Raw genomic sequence first — 23,286 nt, 5'->3', positions numbered from 1 at the left:
GTTGAGGTCTAAGCGACAGTTCCGTAATTAATCCGTGGATCTGATCAACGAATGTTGTAGTCGCAAGGTGCTGGACTTTGAATTTCCCTTTACTCTAGCATAAGGCTTAAACAAGTGAAAAATAGGGAAAACAGAACAGTTAGTCGAATGACCTTATAAAACTAATTCACTACATTATTTCAGATTTTTTTCCGCTTCATTTTCCCCTCAATTTTTTTTCTCGTGCAGTAGAAATAAGCTGGTAGCAAAAATTAAAATGCAAGCAGTCACCGCCAAACAGTTTCAACCGTTCTGCCGCGACGCGCCCGCCGGAAAAGTGTCGTATCTGTTTGTGAACAATGGCGAGATAGTAACTAAGCTGATACGTCATTCGTTGCACCAGGACAAACTTTCATGGTGCGGCTCGCATCCGCCCAGTTGAACGCGTGCAGGCGACAAGAAATTGTAGGGACACCGTGCAACTCGTTGTTTGCATCGTATATATGCATCTTTTCAGCCAAGCGCAAAGCTATTGATTAGAGTTACTAAGTTTCCTCATACTGTGCTCTATTTTTAATTTCGCACTTATTGTTCCAATATCTGGCTGAGGTGACGTGGTCAAAAACGATAGCTAGTAGTTGTAAGTAGCCCCTGTGACCGTATTATTTCAGAACAAATTAGTCAAGGCGCACTTCTGAGGGTAGACCTTTTGACAATTGTCTTTCCGAAATGAAGACGTTTACTTTTCTCATAGCCAGTAATGTTCAAAATGGTGACTGTTGGACATCCCAACAGCTAAATTCCAAGCAGCTTAGATATTTGTAGCGTACTAGTCTCGTTGTATTGTATAGCTAACCTCTTGGTGGCCTACAGTGATAAGTCGCTTACCAACTCAGATTGATGCTCTACATCGGAGTCGCAACGATGGAGACTGCGATGTTGAACGGCTACATGTGGATGTACGCTTCGGACCATTCCTGGGGAATAGATGCTGCACCCCTCATCATCATCGTCTGTTCCACGTGTCAGTCAAATTTATTTCTTGCGGACGATTTCTCATTTCTTTTCAGCTAAGAAATTCACTGCTAGGGAAACGGTTACCTAGAGAAGTGCATAATCTATTGTATCGTACGCACGAAATTGAAAGAGAAGCCGACGTGCACAAAGAAGCACTTCTGAGAAAAGTAGATGGTGAAGTTGGAGTGGTCAAAGCCCGGGAATCCCAGAAACTATTACCGTACCGTTTTTTCTTCAGCTAACATCTGATGCATCATTTTGTCTTGAAGGTTTCAATTCATTTCAGTTTACCGTAGTAGCTTGAAAGAACTAACCTTGCAATTCAAAATGTTATTACGAATAAAAAATGTTTTGTGAAGCCTTTTCTTGTAGATTGAATTAAAAATACTATATGTAGTCGCCAGCTAGATTGGATTGACGTGTCGCTCTCGCCCGATTAAACATACCTGGCACGACTATAAGTTCTGAACGAAACCATTGAAGACGTGGGAAGGTCGTCTGGTAATCCATAGAGGCATATGTCGGTCTGCGAAATCGTAGACATTCATTCAGATATCCCTGATTGTTATCAATCCTGCCTCAAATGTTAGGTGTATCTTACCCGTCTTTCCTTATTTGTTTGGAGAGCCAGCATTTCGAACGGTAAACGGGGTTTGACCATCATGTTTGACTGTCAGTTTCAGTGATTCGTGGTTGCTGCATTCTACTTGGCATTGCCATCCGAGCTCACCTTCTGGATCAGATCCGTCCTACGCGGACGCGTGACGCTACCGAGGTGAGCGGTTCTGGAGAGACCAAACGGTGGTGTGGTTGAGCGATTCCTTCGCAGTTTTCTCACCCTCAGGTGATTCGCGTTGAATCACCGGACGCACACCGCCATCGGCAACTTTCCAAATTTTTCTTTATGGGGACATTTATTAACTGTCTTTCGTTCAGATCTATGAAGTTGATACTGTATTGGCTATGGATGCTGAAGATGACTCTCCTATCATATTTGACCTCGCCCGGGCTTAACTGGATCCTCGATTCACTTTTACTGAATAGTTTGTTGTCTAGACTTCACATTGTATCTCTTACGGTATTTCACTTCTGAAACTCTCATATCTTCGTTATTTCTATTTATTTTCGCCCTAATGCAGCTGTCAATTCGGCTTCTATGCGTCACTTGTTTCATAGATCTTCCTAGTCAGATGTTGTGTGGGCAGCACAGCACAGTTTTTGTTTGGACATCTTCCGATCCTTTTTAACATGTAGTGATAACAGACAGGTGTGCTGCAGAACAAATTCTTTTGGCGACGTCCTGAGTACGACTCAAATGTTGGATCGATTACGGTGTCCATGCAACATATCGCTTATCTCAGTTGTTATTTGCCTACCGGTACCATTGAATATTGTGTTAGGTATAAAGAGTTAAGAGTTGTCTTGTTACGAAGAATTCAGTCAACCAGATACATTTCTGTGCAGTGCAAACACTTCCAACGAAGTTTAATCGAAGTTCTCAGAATCCGAGAATCCAATAAACATTGTTTCTCATCGAAGGCAACTCTCGCGCTTGGCATTTTTCATCCACTTTATTCGCATCTATTTATGGCTTCAACCAACACCAGTAGCAAATGCTAACTGGAAACGTTATACTACTCAAAAGAGCCTTGTTAGAGTGGTGCTTTCAATGAGAGGGCTTTCAAGGGTGGCAGAGAGCGTGGCCTACGTCTCATAATGATAGAAAATTCACTGGTACTACATAGATGCTGCCTTGTACACTCCCAGTAACTCTTCTCGGTTTTTTCGGTAGGGAGAAAAGGCTTGGTAGGCGCCAGAGCGGTTTCGAACCATCGATCAATCGTGCAGGCACAGCCCAATCTCTTAGTGACTGCGCTGCGCCCTGTCCAAAGATAACTAAGCAAAACCGAAACTTTTCATGGGATTTCGCCTTAATGTATGCCCCCAAAAATATCAAGTGTAATCGTTTTCATCTAAATTAATCCACCCTCCGTTATCTATACACAACTATCAAAAAGGGGAAAGACATAAAAGCAGAAAAGTTGACCTCCAACAAAAGAAAGAACGAATCGCAAAACGCTATCGAAGTTGGAACAAGCAGAGTAAGCGCAAAACTGGGAGACTGCAACTGTAATATAGTCAGGTCAGAACAACCTGATATTTGGTGCAGTTACGTATACGATCGCGCTCAAAGGGGCATGGTGGAACCAACAGTTGAGATTTACATAGTTGGCACCTTACTCATCTCCACAAACCGATTGCGACAAGCGAGAGTCCCATCTCGATCGCAAGTGCTGGGTTCACCGATCACTTCGAGCTCGGCTGCCTAAGCAACTGGACCGAGGTTCAGCTCTTTGAGCCGTCTATATTGCTGCTCAAATGTCGCCCAAGCGCTTCTGGCACTACATACCAACTGATCCCTACATCACTTATAGTCATCATTTTTCTGATCCAATTGTATGCTCTAACGACAGCCTAGCCTCTAGCCGAGACACTCGGTAGAGAACGACTTGGTAGAAATCAGGACGTGAAAAGCGTTGAAGGCATCACTCCACGAATCTGAGGTGGTACGAATTTCAGGTGGATTATTCTTACATGGGATAGCAGATTGTGGAGAGAAGGGTGATTCCGTCCATTTCTTCCTAATTGCCGTGAAAAACGGTCGGAAAGATGTGGCGCGTGCACAAGGGTGGCGCGCTCCAATCGAAGTCGTTGTAAAAAATTGCGCACCGGAACGCTCGAAGCCGTATCTTCCGGGCCGTTTTTTACGGCAATTAGGAAGAAATGAAAAAAATTTTTGTTTCCATAATCTGCGATCCCGTATACGAATACTCCACCTGAAATCCTTACCACCTCAGATTCCTGGGGTGATGCCTTTAAAGACTGATCATGTACACGGCGATCACATTCGTCGCTCTTTCGACTAGCATGACACGTCCCGTGGCGCAGGTCACGATCTCCTTTGTGTCGGCGTATCGAACGTCTACACTTGCATAGAGATTCCATGAAGATTTGTGTGTTGAACGTGAATGGAGCTACTTTCACTACTGCATAGAAAGTGATAGCTTTCTTTTAATGACAGGGTTTTCAGGAAATTTCACTGCTGGGTTTTTAGCAGCAATCGGTAGATGAGGCAGATGCATTCCGATGGTAACATGTTCCGTGGTACATGTGTTGTACTGTCGTTGGTTCGAAATCGTCTTAAGTCAGCCAAGTCCGCTTCTGACAAGATAGTCAAAACAGTATGAAAGTAATGACATTTCAAGCCATATTTGAAAAGAAACACTGAGTGAATAACACCACCTGTAGGTATTATCATCGAAATCTGATTAAGCAGAGTAACTATAACACGTGACAGAATTTTCCTTTTTCAACAACTTTGAGCAGAAGAAGTTTAGTTTTGAATTGTGGTCACATATATAGAGTTATATAGTCCTTCACTGTCACCTCAAATAATAGGCGGCAAGAGTGTCCTCAATTTCTGTAATATGGCATATTGGTATCAAACAGTAGTGATGCGTTGGTCAGTTAACCATAGTTTTTGTTGCATTTTGTACTTTTTCTGCAAAAATAGTAATTGAAGCCATTTTGGTAACAATATCCTTCAACCGAACATGGAACTGCGCGAATACTTGAGCCCAAAGGATAAGGAAAAAAGACATTGTGTCTGCCGTTAATCAATCCGCTTGATATGCGCCACCGCGTTCACTTCAATTCAGAATCGTTTGAAGTTTATAGCGTAAGTAGATTGTTCAATGACTTGGGGCTATCCAGGGTGTCAAGTCAGTGTTTTTATCCTGCCAGACAAGTTCGGTACCAACTTATCGACTCCGGAGAAATGAAAGCCTTAGTTGGCACTAAAGCAGCTCTGTCCACAGGTTTAGTCACGCTGTCAATAATGTACGTGCATCATAATTTCCGTTATGAATACGGGTGTTAACCAACTACAGCAGAACCAAAAAATTAGCGATGACAGAACGATGTGGCGCATTCTCGAAACATATACCGTACTCACAAGGACCACATGCCAACGCGATAGCGCTCTCAAAAAGGATCGTCAATGCGACTTCGTGTTAACTACTGTGTGATAACACACCATTTGAACTCCGAGTACGATAAGTGCAGTCTGGTTGTTGTCTATTCATTGCACTTGTCGTATCGATCACAGGTGTCGGTCGTCCCGAAGCGAACGTCCGAGGATATGGCCGCGGTTTCTAGCAGCAACGTCCCTCTTGAGGATAATACGTCAACCTCCGCTTTCCTGACTATTTCCACTGTGTGGTCGCCCCTTCCTCCAATTCCCGCCATTATTTTCTATCCACTCGTTCTGTTCGGTGATGGTTATGTTTGCTCACACCCTCTATAGGGCTTCCCTCACTCATCTGTATAGTTCTAGGATATATTTTAGTGCAAATTATTGTAGACACTCTTTTTGTTGATAAGTGAAATCAATCTTCAGTTAGGAAGTTTGCAAGTGTAGCAAGACCTAATCAATCTGTTTCTGTACTTAAGAAATTCAAGAGTGGACTTGAAATGTTTGGGTCCGCACGAAACGTTCTGATCCTTCATGAATGGAACATTGTTTGTTGACCAGGGAGTGACAGGGAGTGCGTTTTTCGATTGTACGTCACCTTTCTGCAAAAGGTTCGATCCAATAATATGTGGGCCGATGGATTGGTAGATTCGATTTCCTTCCCACTCCTTCCTCCTCAAATGTGGGTCAACGCGAGCGTCCACTTACTATACGGAACTTCTCCGTCCTCTTCCGTTTTTACCCTCTCATCCTCTTACAGAATAAGTCTCTACCAGTTTTGCTTAGCGAAATGACGAAGAAATGAACTTTTTCGGCAAAAAAATAAGGAAGGTGAAATTGCCTCGCAGATATAAGTTTGTTCCAACATTTCACATTTTTGAAGCAGTCCACAATGCGCGAAATAAAATCCACAGATGTGAGGTTCGTGCCCTAACAACTGCAGATTTTCCTTCGTTTCCTTTGCAGAAAAGCCCATTCCACACGTCTACACTCACTAAGGAGAGGAGGTATTTCCACTGACTTTTTGGTTGTTACGTACCTATCCTCTCTGGTTCACTCTTGAAAAATTCGTTTTTGCCTTCCTTGCATCCGTTCCTTTTCAATACTAAGTCAGGTTTTGATGAATGAGGAATCAAAGAAACGAATCATTTCGAATAGTAATTTTTCCGTTCATTTTGTTTGTCACAGTTCTCCTATAAAATTCACATAATCATCATTTCATCAACGCAGGCCCACGCTTCAACTACACCAAACCGTACGAATGAATGTCATTTATGTAGTAATGGATAGTGCAATGACATTTTAGGAAAAGAACTGCTGTAAAGTTGGAATAAAGTCAAGCGAAGTTTGTGATATGATACAGCGCAGTCAGTAAGAAGTTCCGCTGCGGCTACTGTCCACGGGGAGTTCGAACTCGCTCTAGCGCAGACCTTTTTATCCTTCCTGGTCGATAAATTAGAAACCATGTCTTGACTCACCGGCTGCACAGTCCCACCCCCAAGTCATTCACTGTAAGGCTGCACGCGCGTTCAATATTTTCCAAGTGCAGAACTGACGCGTTTAGAAAGAAAACTATGAAATCTTTCTTCTTTATTTATAATAAAAAAAAGAAGAAGAAAGCAAAGATCAATTGTTAGATCAACACAAATCTAATTTCAGAGAATAATACACTACTATTAATTTTCATTGATCAGTAAAGGGGAGCGAACACCACAGAAAGTCTGACGTCCGGCTTTAGCCAGACGTTCAGACTGGTTCAATGCAAATCAGAAGAACAATAATCAAGCATCGATCATTCGATCCTCGCTGGATGATGTTGGATACTACTTTCTCCGCTGCTTGCCAGCCACTCTTCAGCGTCATTTCGACTTCAAAATCACCCGCGATTCTCATCATTCGTCTTTTCAGTGCACTTCGCGCTTATGGAATGTTCGCTTGTGGAAGTGCGACGACATGAATCTGCAAACAACGTCCGCAGCTCCAGCCAGACATACTTCGCCTTTTGATGGAGAAGTATGGTAGGAAGACAGGCTGGCGAAACAAGAAAAAGGAAAAGCGGTCGGCCTGTGTCTTGCTGGTGCCTCCTTAGCATCATTAGAACCTCTTCGTTAAAGCTGACGATATCATAAAATAAAAAGGATAAAATAGATAAAATGAAAAATGGATAGATAAAAGAAAGCAGATGAGCATCGATTCTCCTTCAGATGACCAACCAGAGCCGAGGTGGAGAGGCTGGAGAACATTACATTCACTGGAGAAGTTCTAACATCTGGACTGTAAGCTGAGGGACAGCGGCAGCTACAAGGCAGATACACAACAAATAAGCGCGAAGGCTAGTTTGGTACTCAACTCTTGAAAATTCTTTGTGGTCGACATTATCGTCGACGAAATCAAGTCACCCAAATGCATAAATAATAAAGAACTTTATCCGGAAGAAAAATGGTCCTGCGGAGAATGGAAATGTCAACATCTTGTTCAGCCTTTTGAAGTAATCATGAAAGACAGTATTCGCTGCTCCTACCCACTAAGAAAAGTTCACCGGACAATGCCATCTTTGTTCAACACAGCTTTGACGATGCTCGCGAACCCAGCCTCGTGAAGCAGTAACACTAATCCGCCGATTAAAGGCATCACCCTACGAATCTGATGTGACATGGATTTCCGACGGCCAAAATCTATGCAGAATCGTAGATCGCGTGATCAGGGGTGGCTCCGCAAATCTCTTCCTAATCGTAGTGAAAAAACAGTGTGAAAGACGACTTTTTCACGACGGTTTCAGCTGCAACGCGCCACCCTTGTACACGCGCCGCATCCAGCTGCGTAGCGGTCAAAAGTCAGAGAGTTCTCCTAGACTGTCTATCCAATTGAAACCTATGAATAAGCTGCTGAGGAGACCAGAACTGCGGTTTTTCACGAGGATAAGGGAGAGATGAGTGGAACCACGCCGAATCCCGGTATCCAGAAAGAAGGTCACGCCGGCTCAGAGGCAAGAATAGGTCAGATTCCTGACCTAAAGGAGAGAAACTTGAAGCTTGTGAAATTATTGAAACTTATTGGCGTGGAGTCACTAAACGTTTACAAATTGGAGTCACTAAACGTTTACAAAGCATAAGTGGTGTTACTAAGCGGCCACGGAAAAAGTAATCAAAAATGTCAGATAGTCTCTTGCAGAACAAGACTTATGACGTATAGTGTGGAGTCTGGAGTTAGTAGTTAGTATCGTAATGGCGCTAAAGAGTAGCTGGCAAGCAGCGGAGAAAGTAGTGGGCCAACATCATCCAGCGAGGATCGATGCTTGATTATTGTTCTCCCGATATTCATTAAATGATTACACATAACCATTACAGCTTTCTTTTGAATAACTAGAGCAGTAGCACTAGTTATTTGAAAGCACTCACTAACACCCACCTTCCAACTCTAGGGGAAAGAAAGCTCTAGGTCATTTTCAGATACAAACAGCAGTGCGGTCCTTTTCATTTCTTGAGAGATAGAATGGCAAAAATACTGTTTGTTTCATAGGTGCGCTTTGAAACGGGTCCTTAAGTCACTGAAGAGTACAGCTGATGCCAAAGTAGAGATTTGAACTTTCGGTCGTCCACGCAGTTGCAGTGAAATTTAACCAGAACACTAACCGCTAGAACAAACTTTGGATTCGCTCTCCCATAGAATTTTCACAATTTTGTTAATATCTACCTAGTTATGTGGAGTTCCATTCGTTCTCATAATTGCATTTGACAACGCGTCCTTCTTCTAAGAGGCTTCTCTTGGTTTTCTCTTGGTTGTCGTCTTTCCACAGACGCAGTGACGAACGTCTTCTTCGGCTTTAAAACAGGGAGCGTTCTCGTTTAGTGTTCAGACTACAGTTAGTGAGGGAATTCACATCACAAAGTGTACTTCTAGTCAGTAGTTTGACATTATCTAAAAGCCGTTGACGAAAAGAATATCAGACATCTGTATACGGCCAACTCGATTTCAAGTCGCTTGTCATCTTCACTGCGCACATTCTTTACGTCTTGGTCAAGCTTACAGAATACCTTAGTTTTGTTAGGTTCTAGTAAGTATATGAGAATTGTGATCCAGAACCAGCTTCAAAGCAGGTACATTTTGTGCTACATAAAGTCGCATTTTTGTGCAAGTAGTAGGCTACGACGCTTACATAGTACTGGCCACCTGCAAGGTGCACTAACGGGCACCTTTTAGTTTGTTGACTTTGATAGTTTATCTCTCTGTGACTTTCGTAGAGTTGTTCTACTCCCATTTCAGTCACTGGATAACGGTAACGCGGCAGCAAGAGGTTACCGATGCGAATTGGCTTTCCAGAAGCAAGATTATGCATTGCAAAAAGGTTGCTGCATTGTCACTGTATACAGCCAGCAGTTCACTTATACGGTAAAACTGATGTCGTTTTCATAATTGTTTCATGACATCATTCATTTTGGTCTCTTGAACGTGTCTTACTCTAGGTTCGAAAAGGAAAATAATGAAAAATAAAGGAACTGCACCAAGTGCAGTGGAAATAGAGATCGAACTAAAGGTCTTAGCTCCATACTTGTTGAAACAAAGATTTTTCAAGCCATTCACTATCGCATTAGCCCTAAATAGAAGCTCGACTAAAATCCTAATGCATTCTTTGAAAATAGAACCCATTTTCATATGAGATGTGAATTGCACATGCAATGTTTGGAACGGTCAAAAGGAAAATACAATACAATAAAATACATCTAATAGCTTAATCTATGTTACTGCACTGAATAACATTTCCATCCGCCCTCCTCCTCGCTATTCGTAATGTTTAGAAAATGACTCAAGAATTGGTGATATGGGGTAAATGTATCTCAATGTCTTTCAATAAACAAATCAACAAAATTTGAATGAACATGTCTCTTCATCGCCATTGCTATAAAGTGAGGTACGAAACTCCGGCACAGATGGAGTGCGCACAGCGAATATCTGACACCGAAAAAGGATTGGAAAAATAGCAACGAGGAAATCGAAGCAGTAATTTATCCTCAACGAGTACACTTGCAGTTGCACCATAACACCTCTTTCACTAGTTATTTTCAACCGAATTTCCTCATTAAAATCAGCGTATCACGAAATTGACGATAACGAGGTTTTATGGGCAGATATGTAATTCGAGGCATGACGAGTATGAGTGTGCCCCACTCAATTCCTCCCGATACTCCTGAAAAACGACATGGGAAAAAACATTTGTCTTTACGGAGCACGTGAGAAAGCAGCGCGCGCATCCACGAGCTAGCGGTCGAAAATCTATAAGGTTTCCTCAACAGCCTATTTAACTAGAATCAAGGAATAGGTTGAGGAATCTGCACGTTCACGAAGGTACAGCGTTCTAACGTATCTCACAGGAAGAAACCTTTGACAAGTAGTTTTTTTAGGACCATTAGGAGGAATTTGAGGTATTCCTCTGGAGACGACATATCATTCCATATCACGAATTTTGAACGATTTTGACGTGGTGAGAAACCCACAGCGAAAGCGTAGAGTTCGCATAGTAGATTGCGGAGCCTAGCGGTTTCGCTCATCTTCCCTTAATCATCGTAGAAGATGGCTTGGAAAACGTCGTTTTCCAACGAGAGGCAAACGACAAACGAATGGGTTGCTGTGGGAACCGGAATGTGTACATAGAAGCGCGTCCTAATGTACCTTCTACGTTCGAACTAAGGGGTTACCACACCGTTTTCCATGACGATTAGCGTAGGATGAGCAGAACCGCGTATGATTCCGCAATCTACTAACCGAACTCCCCGCCTTTCGCCATGGGTTCCGCACCACGTCAAAGTCGTTCTACGCTGCCCCTAACTCAAGCCGTAGAAAAAAAGCGTCTCAAACTGAGTCGCATGTCAGATTAAAAGATAGAGATCTCGAGATCACCATCATGGGATGCATGTGACGTCAACTGACATTTTGTTACGGTCAAAATTACATAGAAAATATAACATATGTAATATAAATAACAAAATAGTCATCTTAATTATCAAAACTAAGCAATATTCTATAAGTAAAAGTAGTGCAGACAGAAACAGAAGGTTTGATAGTAGATACAAATGTGTGAGTGTTCTGCGCATTATTAGGATTTTTGTTATTGTCAAGGAGAACTACCATCCCTCCCTCACAACTTCTCGCTGAAACTACACTCCACAGCTTGCATCTGTACTTTAGATCCTTTAGTGATGTAAATACGATCTTCTTAACATCGCATTTTTTGCAGCTAGCAAAAAAAATCATCTAGGTAATGCATTATTTTCCAGGCCATCTGCGCTAAATATGGAGAAGGTATGGTTTGGCTACAACTTCCTGGTCTGCTCATTCGCTTATCTAAAATTCCTTTGGAGTGCAACAAAACTTTTCAGAGAACGTTCGCAGGTACTCGAATTTTGCCGGTTTGGATTGAAGTGTGGCTTACGATGTCTGCCATAATTTGCTTCATGGATGTGATGTTCACGATGCTCCGCCCACATACTACAGAAGGCATTCTGGCTGGCGTTTTCTACGGTTGTAAGCGGCTGTGCTTATTTTAACCAGAAAAGCATAATAAAAGGAACATATCCCTTGCGTCCCTCGAGTATTTCTTTACAGCGAATAATATTACTTATAGCCGAGTCATAACGACCTGAAGCTCGGTGCAGTTGCGTATGTGGCTGCGATCGAAGCGGTGCGATGGAGCGTAGCGATTCGGATTGAGGGAAACCCTCGCTAGCACCGTTTTCGCTGTTATACGCGATGGCCCCACCTCGACTCCAACCGCTAGCACAACTGCGCCGCTTCGTGCGCAGCCACCTATGCAACCGCACCGTGCCTCAGTGACCTGACAATGCCTGAGGACAGCGTTCGAGGAAATTTTCCATGTTAAGTTCTCTCCAGTATTATGTAAGACGTGGTACATGATTTACAAGTTTCACAGTAAAAACGTGGGGCTTTCTCTAGAAGTCAAGAAATCATATGGATCAGCGACAGGCTGATAGATCTGCCCAACAAAAAACTCTACATTCTTCAATGATGAAATAAAAGTGCGTAAAATGGAGCGTTGACAAAATCATTCGACACTTTATTCACTTTGTTCCCTTTCGTTCCATCTCTTACGCGTGCGTGAAGAGTTGCTTCCTCGTACAAGTCAGTCTGATCTCCTATTCCTTCTACTTTCTTGATCAGTAGAGGGTATTTTGTTTTGATAGCGTTTTTTACGTTTCGCCTTTATTGTACACGACATCTTGCAAAAATTTGGAAAAATAAAGTGATTAGTGTTAGCCAATCCCTTTGGGATGCAGCAAGAAGTTCGACTTCTAAATTGCTTGAAGCTAATGAATGCATACACGACCTATAAATCGACCTGTGAAGGCCAACCAACGCATCGAGTCAGTGCTTCTATCTATGCAGATGGGAGTGGTACCAATTTGTCGACAGGGATGAAAGGCTTTGCTGTCGTAGGGAGATTTCGAACCATAAACCGTGCACGCGTACATCGGAACATCTCACCATCGTACTGCATCCGCCTCATCTACCCACTGCTGCTGAAAACCCAACTGTGGAATTTCCAGAAAACCCTGTCATTAAAAGAAAGCTATCACTTTCTACGCAGTAGTGAAAGTAGTTCCATTCACGTTCAACACGCAGATCTTCAGGGAATCTCTACGCAAGTGTAGACGTCCGATACGCCGACACAAAGGACATCGTGACCTGCGCCACAGGACGTGTCATGCTAGTCGAAATAGCCATGAATGTGATCGCCGTGTACATGGTCAGTCCTTAACTCTTTTCACGTTTTGATTTCTACCAAATCGTTCTCTACGGAGTGTCTTGGCTATTTGCTAGAACATACAATTGGATCAGAAATATGACTGGTGCGGTCACTGGATAGATATTGTCAGAAATGGGTGTATCCCTTTAGTTTGCTTACAGCGGACCAGATAATAATTATAGAACGGGTTAGAACAACCTGAAACTCGGTGCACTTGCGTAAACGGCTGTGATCGTAACGTCATGGTGCAGCGTAGCGGTACGAATCGAGGAGACTTGCTAGGACCAGTCATCACTTTAGTTCGCGATGGCCTTGGTTCTAATCACTAGCTCAATCGCGGCGCTTACGCATTTAAACCTAATTTCATCTCATTTTGACTCGACTACACATTCCGTGGTGGTGTGATGGCGAAAAAAGAAAAATCCTTCAAAAAAGGCAAGTAGACCGCTTTCGTAAAAATTTTAACAGTAAAAAAGTGAGTAATGGAAAGTAGAGAATTATTGCCATTAGTGAGAATATCCTAAGGAAATGGTTGAAAGAATACGGGAATGCAACAATTCATTTGATGCTTTGTTATTTGGAAATCAGAAACACCACATCTTCTCGTTTAGTCACACAAAAGATCACGACATGCTCTTCTGACTGCATTCACAACCACGGCATTCGTGTTCTGGAAGACTCTTTGGTTTCTAACCCTGTATGTGCTGCCGCCACCCGGTGAGCATTTTACATTTCATCATACAGATTCTACCTTCAAGAGAAGCTTCCAAGTTCGCTTGACGGACAGTACCCATAATCTTCTTTTCCAGGTAATAAACCCTACTTTACTGAAGATAGCTCCTATATCGACATTTTTCTCATATTCTGGATTCCGAATGGTAAAGTCACTTACTGTTAAGTGCACTTGCATAGACAGCTGATCCCGCCAGGAGTTTTCAGGGTTCTGGGTTCTCGTTCCTTTCGTGGTCATGATCTCACTGTGGAACAAATTGGCTTTTCCGGTCGACGTTGTAGAGCAGTACAAAGCAGTTAGCACAGTCTGAGCACCGTCTACAGCTCTATCCTAATTTTGGTCTCATGGTCTCAAGCAGGAACTCTTAGTGCGAGTAGAACTTCGTAGTGCTCTTCATTCACACCTGTCCATATTCTGCTTTCTTTTCTCACAAAATCCTATAAACGTTTTCCACTGTCGTTGCTGAAGAAGTGGACGTTTTAGAAAATTCATTTGCTATTTAAGTAGTTTGCATTACTTTACAGTACAACAAGTTGCAGCAAGATCTTCAACGGATCGATCTTTGCACTAGAAAAAAATAACCTCCGATAGAGACGCTATTAAACACCTATTATTCATTATATTTCGAAACATTCCCCATTCCGTTAGAATGTAAATAGAAACTCCTCTAAATTCATGGGCTGTAAGTAGTCAATTCAAAAACGGAAGGGACTGAAACAGCAGCTTTGTCTCATGACTGCTGCAGGAACTCTTAGCGGGAGTGAAACTAGGTTTTTTCACCATATCTGATGTACCGATATGCTCTCTGCTTCGCCATCGCACTCTTGTTGTCCTTGAAATATTTTACATATCCTAATTCTTATTTGCCCCTAATATCCTTCATTCAACGAAAAAACATGTTGTTACTACTCCCAATTATGGCGTTATCGAAAACCACTGGATAGCTCCTAACTATAATAACAGGATCATTCTCATCACTATACTCCCTTTGTTGCCAAACTCCTTAACTTCAGTAACTCCTCCAAGTCTGGGAGTTATTTCTGCAGCCTGCGGTACTTAAGATGCAACTGAAGCTTCATCCAGTCAGAGCTCTCTACGATAGAGAAAAGAAAAAGAAAATAGTACTAGTTTCTCTAAGATATTGGACTGAATGAAAAGATTATATTAATCGAAAATATAACATAGCATTACAAGAACATTCTGAGAGCTACTCAAAGATATGTTGATTCTCATCCTACTGTAACTATACTCCATTTATTGTCTTCATGATACTTATTTCATGATACCATTCCGCACTCAGCAACAAAGAAAACGTTTATTAAAACGTTAAACAAGCACTGCAAACCCAACCGTACAAAAACCCTTTCGGATATTAATTCTTTTGAGCTGTTGAACGACCCTTCCTCCTTGATGTCGTCTTGTGAGCGTGCACAAATTTGTGGACATCGTTTCTGAAACAGGACTAATTTCTCCAAGAAAGTGTCGACAGATACTCTGCCCACCTATTCATCATCAGTGGATCTCGACAACCTTTGCCACCTTCCCAAAAGTGCGATCGATTCCTTGTCAATGATGAGTTACAGCTCACACACGGCTTCCCGTCAGCATAAACCTTTCAATGGATTGAAACTCAATATTAAATAACAAAGAACGGAAGTTTTATAGGCAATGCTCCATTCAAAAGAAATGGTTGTTATAGAGGTTCGAGAAAACCAGATGCAAACTTTAATTCACTTGCTCTTTGCTGCAGTGTCCGCAGATCATCCTATTAGCAACCTTCATCTCATGTTCACCTCCAACGAACTCCTCGTGGCAAGTGTCGCAAGGAAATGCTCGTCCGCAGCAAGGAAACCTGTGTAACTCATAGTTGCTTGTATGAAGATTCATTACAACTTCTTTTCTTCTTCCTAAACTTCTCCCTAATCAGCACGCGCAATTATAGACTTCTTGCTCGATTGCGTATTCGACATTTCTTTTGGTTTTAGTATTAGGATACGACATCAGTGGCCGTAGCAGTGAACGCTTATATTCATAAACGATAAAAAAAATGAAGTGCTTAGGGCTGATTAATCACCTTCAAATGCACAAACGAACTCGATTTTAACTCAGAATCGCGTGATTACGAATGTTTATGCGGCCTACACAATGATTTGCCGGAGCCAATCAAAGGAGTGGATGAGGTCAGTGTTTTAATCAACACTGTTAGATTTGGCACCAGCTAATACCAACCTACTTGAATGCTCATATGCAGCGGACGAACTGCTATAAGCTAGCATCAGTTGTTGGCATACGAAGAACTTAAAAAAAGTATTCAATGCGAAGCAAGTCATTTGTTTTGATACATCGGTTTTTTAGGTGTGCTGTAGCCGGGATACTCGCTAATCAGTGGTAAGAAGAAGAAGTTACTACAAAGGATTTCTTGACGTAATTCTGGGTTAAATCTAATGGCCTGAAGAGGAACTAAGTAGTAGGGACAACATGAACACAGAGAAGTGTTCTTTGAACATCCTTAGTGCTACATGTTTCTTAAGATCATCACCTAACTTAAAGTATCGGACTACGGTTTTCCATAAATTTCTGATGTGCGCATATCTTCACTAAAAACGAAAAAAAAAATTGTATGATTTCATCACACATGATTAACTGATTTGAACTCACCGAAACCATCTGTAACTCTTTTTGTAGTGTTTGCATGTACCGAGCTCAGGCAGTGGTTGCCCTTCCGTTATTGAACCGATGACTTTTACCTGGTACAAGAAGAACTCATATTTGGAGGACGTTCAATCGGAGCAAAAACACACCTCTTTTTTCGTTTTGGGAATTTTACTGGCGGTCACGAGATCCTCGTTCGGTATTTTCGATAGATCTCCTCGGAATCGTACTGCACTGACCGTGAATTCACATAGCGCATGACAATCGCGGCACCATGACTTGTGAGTGGTGCCGAAGTTGAGTTTCTGGATGTAGCGGTACAGTGGAAACAGATGTACCATGGCATGTAAAAGCTCAAACCTGGACATCATCTTCCCTTCCACAACCTAAACACACAAACTTGAGCTGAGATTGTTGCAAGATGCAGTCTAAAGGCCGGCAACCACGAGCATCCAACAACGCCATCACCGAGGAGTTTTCATGTACGAGTTCAGGTCGAAGTCTAGAAGAAACCGCTGTCTTGCTAATATATAATTGTAAATGGTAGAACTGGCTGGCACCTTATACTCTGTGCTATCTGACAACGTTTACATCGCCATCCAACTGTACGGCCGTCAACTGGAATAGCCGTATCATGTTCCTGTCCACAACGAATGCATTTGCTGCATATATGAAGGCGAATCGAAGTTATAGAAGCGATGTTGCGACTAAAGAATTGCAAGTTTTATGGGACTTAAAAGCAGTAGTGAAGCAGCGACAAAAGCAATCGCCACGAATCAGATGTTACGAGATTTATGTTCTACATGAAGACTGGGGCGTACCATAAACACGTCACCTAAAGAGAAAGGATAAAATGATTGGTGTTGATTTAATCCTTTTGGAATGTGATAAATTTCAATCCAGAGTAGTTTGAGGTTCATGAATGCGTATGAGGTCAACACAATGACTTGCGGAAGCCGACCAATCTATCAAATCTGTGTTTCCATCCTCCCAGAATAGTCAGATGTCAACCTATTTATCGACCCCCGAGGGATGGAAGACCTGGTAGGTGGAAGGTGGTTTTATCATCCCCATCACCTCGAGCGCAGCCGCATCACCGCGGTTCATGTCGTTTTGGTCCTACTATACGTTAGAAGGCTAGACAACTTCTTCGAAGTTATTGTCCTGAGTTGCTGTCTTACTGCGCTTATTTTGTTTGCAGTCATTAACGTCCAATTGCTAGAAGCTCATTCCGAGATTTTTTTCATTTTCCAATGGAAAGTGGCTGCCACAATAACGCTAGAAGATCTTCGTTCAAAAGTGGCACATACAGAAGTTTCAAAATGAAGTTTTTTTTTCAGAATCTCGGAATGTACAAACTTGAAAACAAAATTATTTGCCTGGAATCTCGCCAAATCAGAGAGACTTCGATTTGTGGAACGTTCTGCAGAGTCGAGTTGATCCCATCGTAAACTTGAGCTTCCTTTGGACCACATTCTTCGTCTGAGAGACGCGAACGTTCCAGTGTATCAATTAGGGCTGGGACTGCGTTCTTGTTTTCCGACTGAGTGAAATCGCGTAGGTTTTCTTCGGTCTGAAATATGATATATAATAACGGGCTTATTCTGTCACGTGTGTGTGAGTGTGTGTGGCAGTGAGTGAAAGTGTGTGTGTGTGCGTGTCTGTGAGTCACAAAATTCGAAAAGGGGGTCCAGAAAGCTACAAAATTGGGTGCGATGGGTCCACCGGCGTCAGATTGGTGCGCCGGCACCAGATAGTTATAATATGGGGTGTGAAGGGTCCACCGTCGTCGGATTGGTATGCCGGCGCCAAATGGCTATAGTATGGGGCGTGACGGGTCCCGCGGCATCGGATTAGTGCGGATTAGTTCCTTGCACGTTTCTCTCAGGTTGATAGCATGCCTTCATTAGAAACTGAAAACACCCTTGCAAAAGGTTGCTTAAATACAAGTCAACAGCTTACATGATCTGTAGTGGGACGTTATCTTCATCAGTAGGATGATTTCGTTCATCTGATTTTATGTTGAAACAATATAATAGGAGGTGAACGACTATCTTGGTAAGTGTTGGGCGAAAACACGAGGAAAACCCATACTTCGAGTATTGCTTTCAAACTGTGTCTATATTATATTTTTATCGGAGGAATGTTTGAAACTGAAGTTTGAATGTTCTTCAAATGTATTAAAAACTGACGCGTTGAGAAAGAAAATTATACAATCTCTCGGACAAATATACAAAAAAAAGAAAGCGTTGTTAGAAAACCACAATTCTAGTTCTACTGAAAGTGTCACTACTGTTAACTTTCATTGAGCAGTGAAGGCGAGCGAAGCAAATACCACAGAAAGTCTGAAGTCCGGCTTTAGCCGGACTTCAGACCTTCAGATTGGTCTATAATATGGTACATAGAAGTAATATCAATTTAGCTAATAAAAGTGACGGAAAATGATAATAACGTTTAGCATTTGTTTTTTGTCAACATAAAATAAAAGTCATGTCATTGCTGTGGTACCCAGTATTTTGTAGTGAATTACAGCATGCGAACGAACAACACAGATTTGATGAGTTGGAGAGATTCAAGTCTAACTTGTAACGTTATATTTCCCGAGTGTATTCCACATTCGCCTCAAAAGCACAGGAAAATTCAAGAATAGTGAGAAGAAATGCGCATACCTTACATTTTACATCGCTTTCTCCATTAGACTGCGCTAGATCGTGACTTGGAACGACAAGGTGAATTCCAGCCTCTTCAGCCTTAAGGAGTTGAAACATGTATCGTGTGAAAAGTAACAATTGAGAGCAAATAAAACCATAGCAGAAAAATGACCATAGTCGACTCACCTCTCTGACGAGCTTAGTTTTCTTGAGACCTTCCACGAATACACTCAATATATTATTATCAATCCATCGGATAAGGATCTTTCCGATAGGTTCGTAAGCGTTTTTCGACTCGAACATTGCGTACTTCACCTATTGAGCGCACAAAGTACTTTATCTTTCCATGAAATCACCTCTCAGTATTTGAATATTACAGCCATATTTAATATTATAGATTATTTCGAGGAAGGTTACTCGTTCAAGGGAAAGTTTGATAGCATAGTTAACAAAAATATACGATCCTACCTTTACCGCTTCGTTGGAGCATCTCTCCATATGTGAAAGTAACAATTTTGGCAAAGCTCTGTTGCAGTCAGAAGGAACAGTTACCGACGGAATGTCAAGAGGGTGACAACGTTGAAAAACTATACGGAACTTTATCGTACGAACATCAAAAACCTGAAGCAAATAAAGCATGATTTACGCACTACTTGTTTGCAGGTTCGACAGACATAATTACAGAAATGAATGCTCACCCAATCAGGATCGCTGACTTGATAATTGAATGTAATAACGTCTCCCGTATCAGTTGAAGAATGAGTGCAATTTGGGAATCTGAACTCATAGCAACAAGCTGGTCAATGAACTACGCAACCTACAGTAACCACCTCTACTATAATAGTAAAATTTATCTTCTCTTGAAAAATTGTAAATCTTTCATCCTCGCAGACAGCTGCGTATTTTCATCTATCTCTTCTCTAGCCACGACGACTTTGGTCGGTTCAAAACGAGCCGATTTTACATTTGGAGGAACAATTATTCTTGAAGCAACCGCAGTATAGGGCTTGGGAGGTTCAGTTTGGATTTCTTCCTGCAAAAACTAGTTTGCAAATTCCATTAGGTTTCTATTTCCTGAAGATATGCCATATTTACAGTATATTATATCTTTGCTACAGTTGAAAAATGATATTAGTAAAGTTCAGCTCCGGAATTTTTTGCCGCCACAAATGTTGAATTAGAAAAATTAAGTGCCTACTTCAACAACGTTGACGTCATCGACAGTGCGCTTCTTTGGATGTCTGAAAGGACACGAATCTCCTAGTTTGCAACCTTTAGGAGTGTTGAAGTATCGGCATGGTCTGGGTCTTCTTTTCTGAGTTCGTTTGGGCACATCAGCTTTTGATGGCGAAGTTTCCTTTTCACAGGACGTCGCACCACCGACCGCTTCTGAAATACAGATGACTCACGGACTCAGATTAGTTAATTTTTACATTTGAGTTGAAACCCTATTAGAGACTGAAAATGAACAAAGAAGCTGAAAATAAAAAATAAAGGACAAAGCGTTCGGCGTTATTCAATCCACTTGGGATGCACTACTACGTTCACTTCAACTCAGAGTCGTTTAAGGTTCACGAACGTGTAACTGGCCTATACTGTAACTTGCGTGGGGTAGCCGATGTGTCATGCGTCAGTGTTTTTATCCTCCCAGATAAGCTTGGTACCAATTTATCGACCCCGGAGTGATGAAAGGCTTTGTTGCGCACTAGTGCTGTTTCGAACCTAGGATCGATCGCAGAGACACAGCAGGACTGCGCTACACTCGCCCCATTACAGACTGAAAACGAATAAAGGAAATGAAGAGCCTTTCTAATTTTAGCTAAACCAAATAGCTTTTTGGAATACTGGGAAGTGGACAGAGAACGCTCTAGTGGTGAAGGTTTAGACTATTACTTCTTCCGCAAGAGCACTTCCAATAATAAACTATCTCGGGGGTGTCTCTGTGTTGGACAGGTTCTTTGCTCATGTATAAACATTTACTACAAAAAAGCAAAACGAAGCGGCTCGCATCAGGTTTAACCAGGACACCATCCATGACTGATAAGATGGATTTATCCGGCGTAAATGAGTGATTTGAATAATTAATAATAACAATTTTGGCAGGGAAATCTGAATTACACTCAGCACGCACCCAAATTACCCGGCTCAAGTTTCGAAGTGAAAAGAGGGTCCCGACAGATTTTCGAGCGTGCTGCGGTCATACCTCGGCAGAGTAAGTAACGATGTTGCGTATCCTAGAGAGATTTCCTTTCGGTGGTACCATTCTTCTTTACATACTTATTTACAACTGTGTAGGTCTGTGCGTCCACATGGCCGAAGAGCATCTAAGACGGTTGTTTGCATCTACATGAACGACCAGACCACGACATCGTCAAGGTATGTTCGCGTATCTCCCGGAGGGCATTCGCGGAAAATCTGTCGAGACTCCCTTTACCGTTCCCTGGATAATTTAATAATAACGTTGGCAAGGCAAAAGTTTCTTTCATTTTTTTTTCTTGCTAGACTGCGACAGTTCCAGATTTCGCATATTATTACTTCCCCGAGTTCACCACAAAAGATCTCATGATCAGAAATTTTGTTTACTTCTGATGTATTGATGAAGCCAAATATAATCTTTGTATGGAGCAACCAGGTAATGAAAAATTCTCTTCTCCAGAAAATCACGGAAATACTTATACTGCGCAGCTGGAAGTATTTTTAGCTTCTTTGATCATAGATCCACAAAGCTGAAATTGAGATACACAATGACCAATGACTTGAGATGAATAAATCAGGAACACTTGGAAAAGGAGAGTGCTAACGACTGAAATTTGAAAAATCGTCAATGTCAAAAATCACAATCGCATTCCATTCTAAAGTCACCTAAGCGGTTAAGTTCCTTTAGCTATGGGTGCAAATAAGGAGCAGAGGCAACTCATCGCAAAGAAACATAAATTCTTGCATAGTCCCAGCATGAGAGACAACAAAAGTTGCCAGTGAAGAAACTTACCTGACCCGCCTTGCAAGTGATGGACAGCGTCACTGGCACTCTCCACATCATGCCTTTCCATCACATATAGCGCAACTCAGGTGTGGAAATGTCCTCGGTTCATTGTACACAAGCTCTCAAAGTAAAGGATAAAAGATAAAGCGCACGGCGTTGGTCAATCTCTCTGGGGATGCGCCTACGCATACTTCATTTCAAAATCGTTTTAGGTTTATAAACGCCCGAACATCAATAGATTGATTTGCTGGGCTAGCCAATGTGTCAGGTCAGTGGTTAGTTTTATCCTCCAATACAAGTCTGGTAACAATTCAGAGATGAAGGGCTTTATTGGCGCTAAGGGTGATCCGAACTTCCGATAGATCGTGCCGCCACAGCGGAACCTCTTACCGACTGCGCTACACCGCTCCTTAGCAAGTAAACTGACGAATATCAAAAGTAGTCAAGGACATATAGTGTTGACAAAAACATATAGAGTGGATGCAGAATAATTACCGTCAATGTGAATGATACAAATACGTAAGTACAGTCAACGCCACATTCGCCACATTGTGCCTGATACGTTGCGCAGTCGGTGGAGGTGCTGGTAGAGTCAAAACGACATAAAGCACGGTGCAGTTGCGTTCGAAGCGGCGCGGCGGAGATTGAAATTGAGGTGGGATAATTGAAAACCGCAGGGAGAAGAGGTGCTAGCATGGGTCCCACTCGATCTTAACCGCTATGCTCCACCGCGCCGATTCGGGCCTAACCACTTCCGCAACTGCACCGTGCTTCATGTTGTATTGATCCGACTATACCCACTCTTGATCGACATGAGAAAAATCGATGGGACGACTAAGCCAGTGTCAAAGAAAAGGACCGCCATGATCACAACTATCAAATAAAGTTAATCATGCAACTACACAAAAAAAAACAGAAATCCACTTTCAGAGAACTTGCTCTGAAAATGTTTAGAGGTGCTAATCTACGAGACTACCCTATGAATTCCACAACTAGCCGGGAACAATGCCCAGCTCCGACAAGAATGTAAGCGCCTCAGGTCAGAACAATTCGAGAGTAACCCAGACTGGTCTTCGCGTACCACATACATTTTTTTGCATTTCAATATATGTTTAGTAGACATTTTAAAGCAGATGCAACTATCACCACAAGGCAATACCCAATAGACATATACAAACATTCTTACGATATCGCTCATTGAACTGCAAATTGCTGAAATTGCCTCTTGCAACGGGGATGGTGCGCAATCGCTAAGAAGTCCTGCTGTTCGATGGTTCGAAACCGCTGTAGTGCCAACCTTTCATCCATCTTATCGGGGGAACGACAAATTCACACAGACTTATCTGGGAGGATAAAAATACTGACTTGAAATATCTGCAGACCGCCGCAAGTACATATTTATCTGAAAGGCGTGGCGGCAACTCGATTGAACAGATTCAACGACCACTATATTTTCCAAGGCTATCTTCCACAGGAGCA

At 42.1% G+C, this 23,286-nt stretch overlaps 4 protein-coding genes across 7 annotated transcripts in view; 2 read left to right on the top strand and 2 right to left on the bottom strand.

The window, feature by feature from the left end:
• RB195_018178 (uncharacterized protein) overlaps positions 1–2,010 on the top strand; it is a gene marked incomplete at both ends in the record, with an annotated part of 31,251 nt that extends 29,241 nt beyond the window's left edge. For both annotated transcript variants that reach the window (XM_064185502.1, XM_064185501.1), the window contains 3 exons: positions 876–1,003; positions 1,680–1,771; positions 1,933–2,010. In XM_064185502.1, coding sequence (XP_064041382.1) covers positions 876–1,003; positions 1,680–1,771; positions 1,933–2,010 — 298 coding nt within the window. The remainder of the gene's footprint in view (positions 1–875; positions 1,004–1,679; positions 1,772–1,932) is intronic.
• Positions 2,011–9,091: 7,081 nt separating this feature from the next.
• Positions 9,092–13,831, top strand: RB195_018177 (uncharacterized protein; the record flags this gene model as incomplete). Of its 2 annotated transcripts, XM_064185500.1 has the most annotated exons (8): positions 9,092–9,126; positions 9,293–9,418; positions 11,302–11,326; positions 11,404–11,548; positions 12,673–12,788; positions 13,400–13,505; positions 13,598–13,666; positions 13,728–13,831. In XM_064185500.1, 8 exons carry the CDS (start codon positions 9,092–9,094, stop codon positions 13,829–13,831), a joined length of 726 nt encoding a protein of 241 aa, XP_064041381.1. The 2 variants fall into 2 exon arrangements, with proteins under 2 accessions (XP_064041381.1, XP_013303424.2); XM_013447970.2 differs by lacking the exon at positions 9,092–9,126 and having other exon boundaries at positions 9,331–9,374.
• A 1,062-nt stretch (positions 13,832–14,893) lies between these two features.
• RB195_018176 (uncharacterized protein) lies at positions 14,894–21,874 on the bottom strand (the record flags this gene model as incomplete). 2 transcript variants are annotated; one of them, XM_064185499.1, is made up of 16 exons in its annotated part: positions 14,894–14,972; positions 15,024–15,133; positions 15,256–15,373; positions 16,180–16,268; positions 16,323–16,478; positions 16,534–16,559; positions 16,617–16,675; positions 16,734–16,880; positions 17,553–17,746; positions 18,843–18,923; positions 19,011–19,139; positions 19,293–19,445; positions 19,523–19,586; positions 19,679–19,857; positions 20,023–20,213; positions 21,814–21,874. In XM_064185499.1, 16 exons carry the CDS (start codon positions 21,872–21,874, stop codon positions 14,894–14,896), a joined length of 1,836 nt encoding a protein of 611 aa, XP_064041379.1. The 2 variants fall into 2 exon arrangements, with proteins under 2 accessions (XP_064041379.1, XP_064041380.1); XM_064185498.1 differs by having other exon boundaries at positions 16,534–16,675; positions 19,523–19,601; positions 19,718–19,857.
• An 897-nt stretch (positions 21,875–22,771) lies between these two features.
• On the bottom strand, positions 22,772–23,203 carry RB195_018175 (uncharacterized protein; the record flags this gene model as incomplete). Its single annotated transcript, XM_064185497.1, has 2 exons — positions 22,772–23,091; positions 23,173–23,203. The coding sequence occupies 2 exons, from the start codon at positions 23,201–23,203 to the stop codon at positions 22,772–22,774; spliced, it is 351 nt and encodes a 116-aa protein (XP_064041378.1).
• Positions 23,204–23,286: the final 83 nt, after the last annotated feature.

The sequence above is a fragment of the Necator americanus genome, chromosome II, assembly GCF_031761385.1.
Source record: "Necator americanus strain Aroian chromosome II, whole genome shotgun sequence".
Lineage (NCBI taxonomy): Eukaryota > Metazoa > Nematoda > Chromadorea > Rhabditida > Ancylostomatidae > Necator > Necator americanus.
The sequence above is the reverse complement of the archived record's forward strand: the minus strand, read 5'-3'. Positions and strand labels throughout refer to the sequence as shown.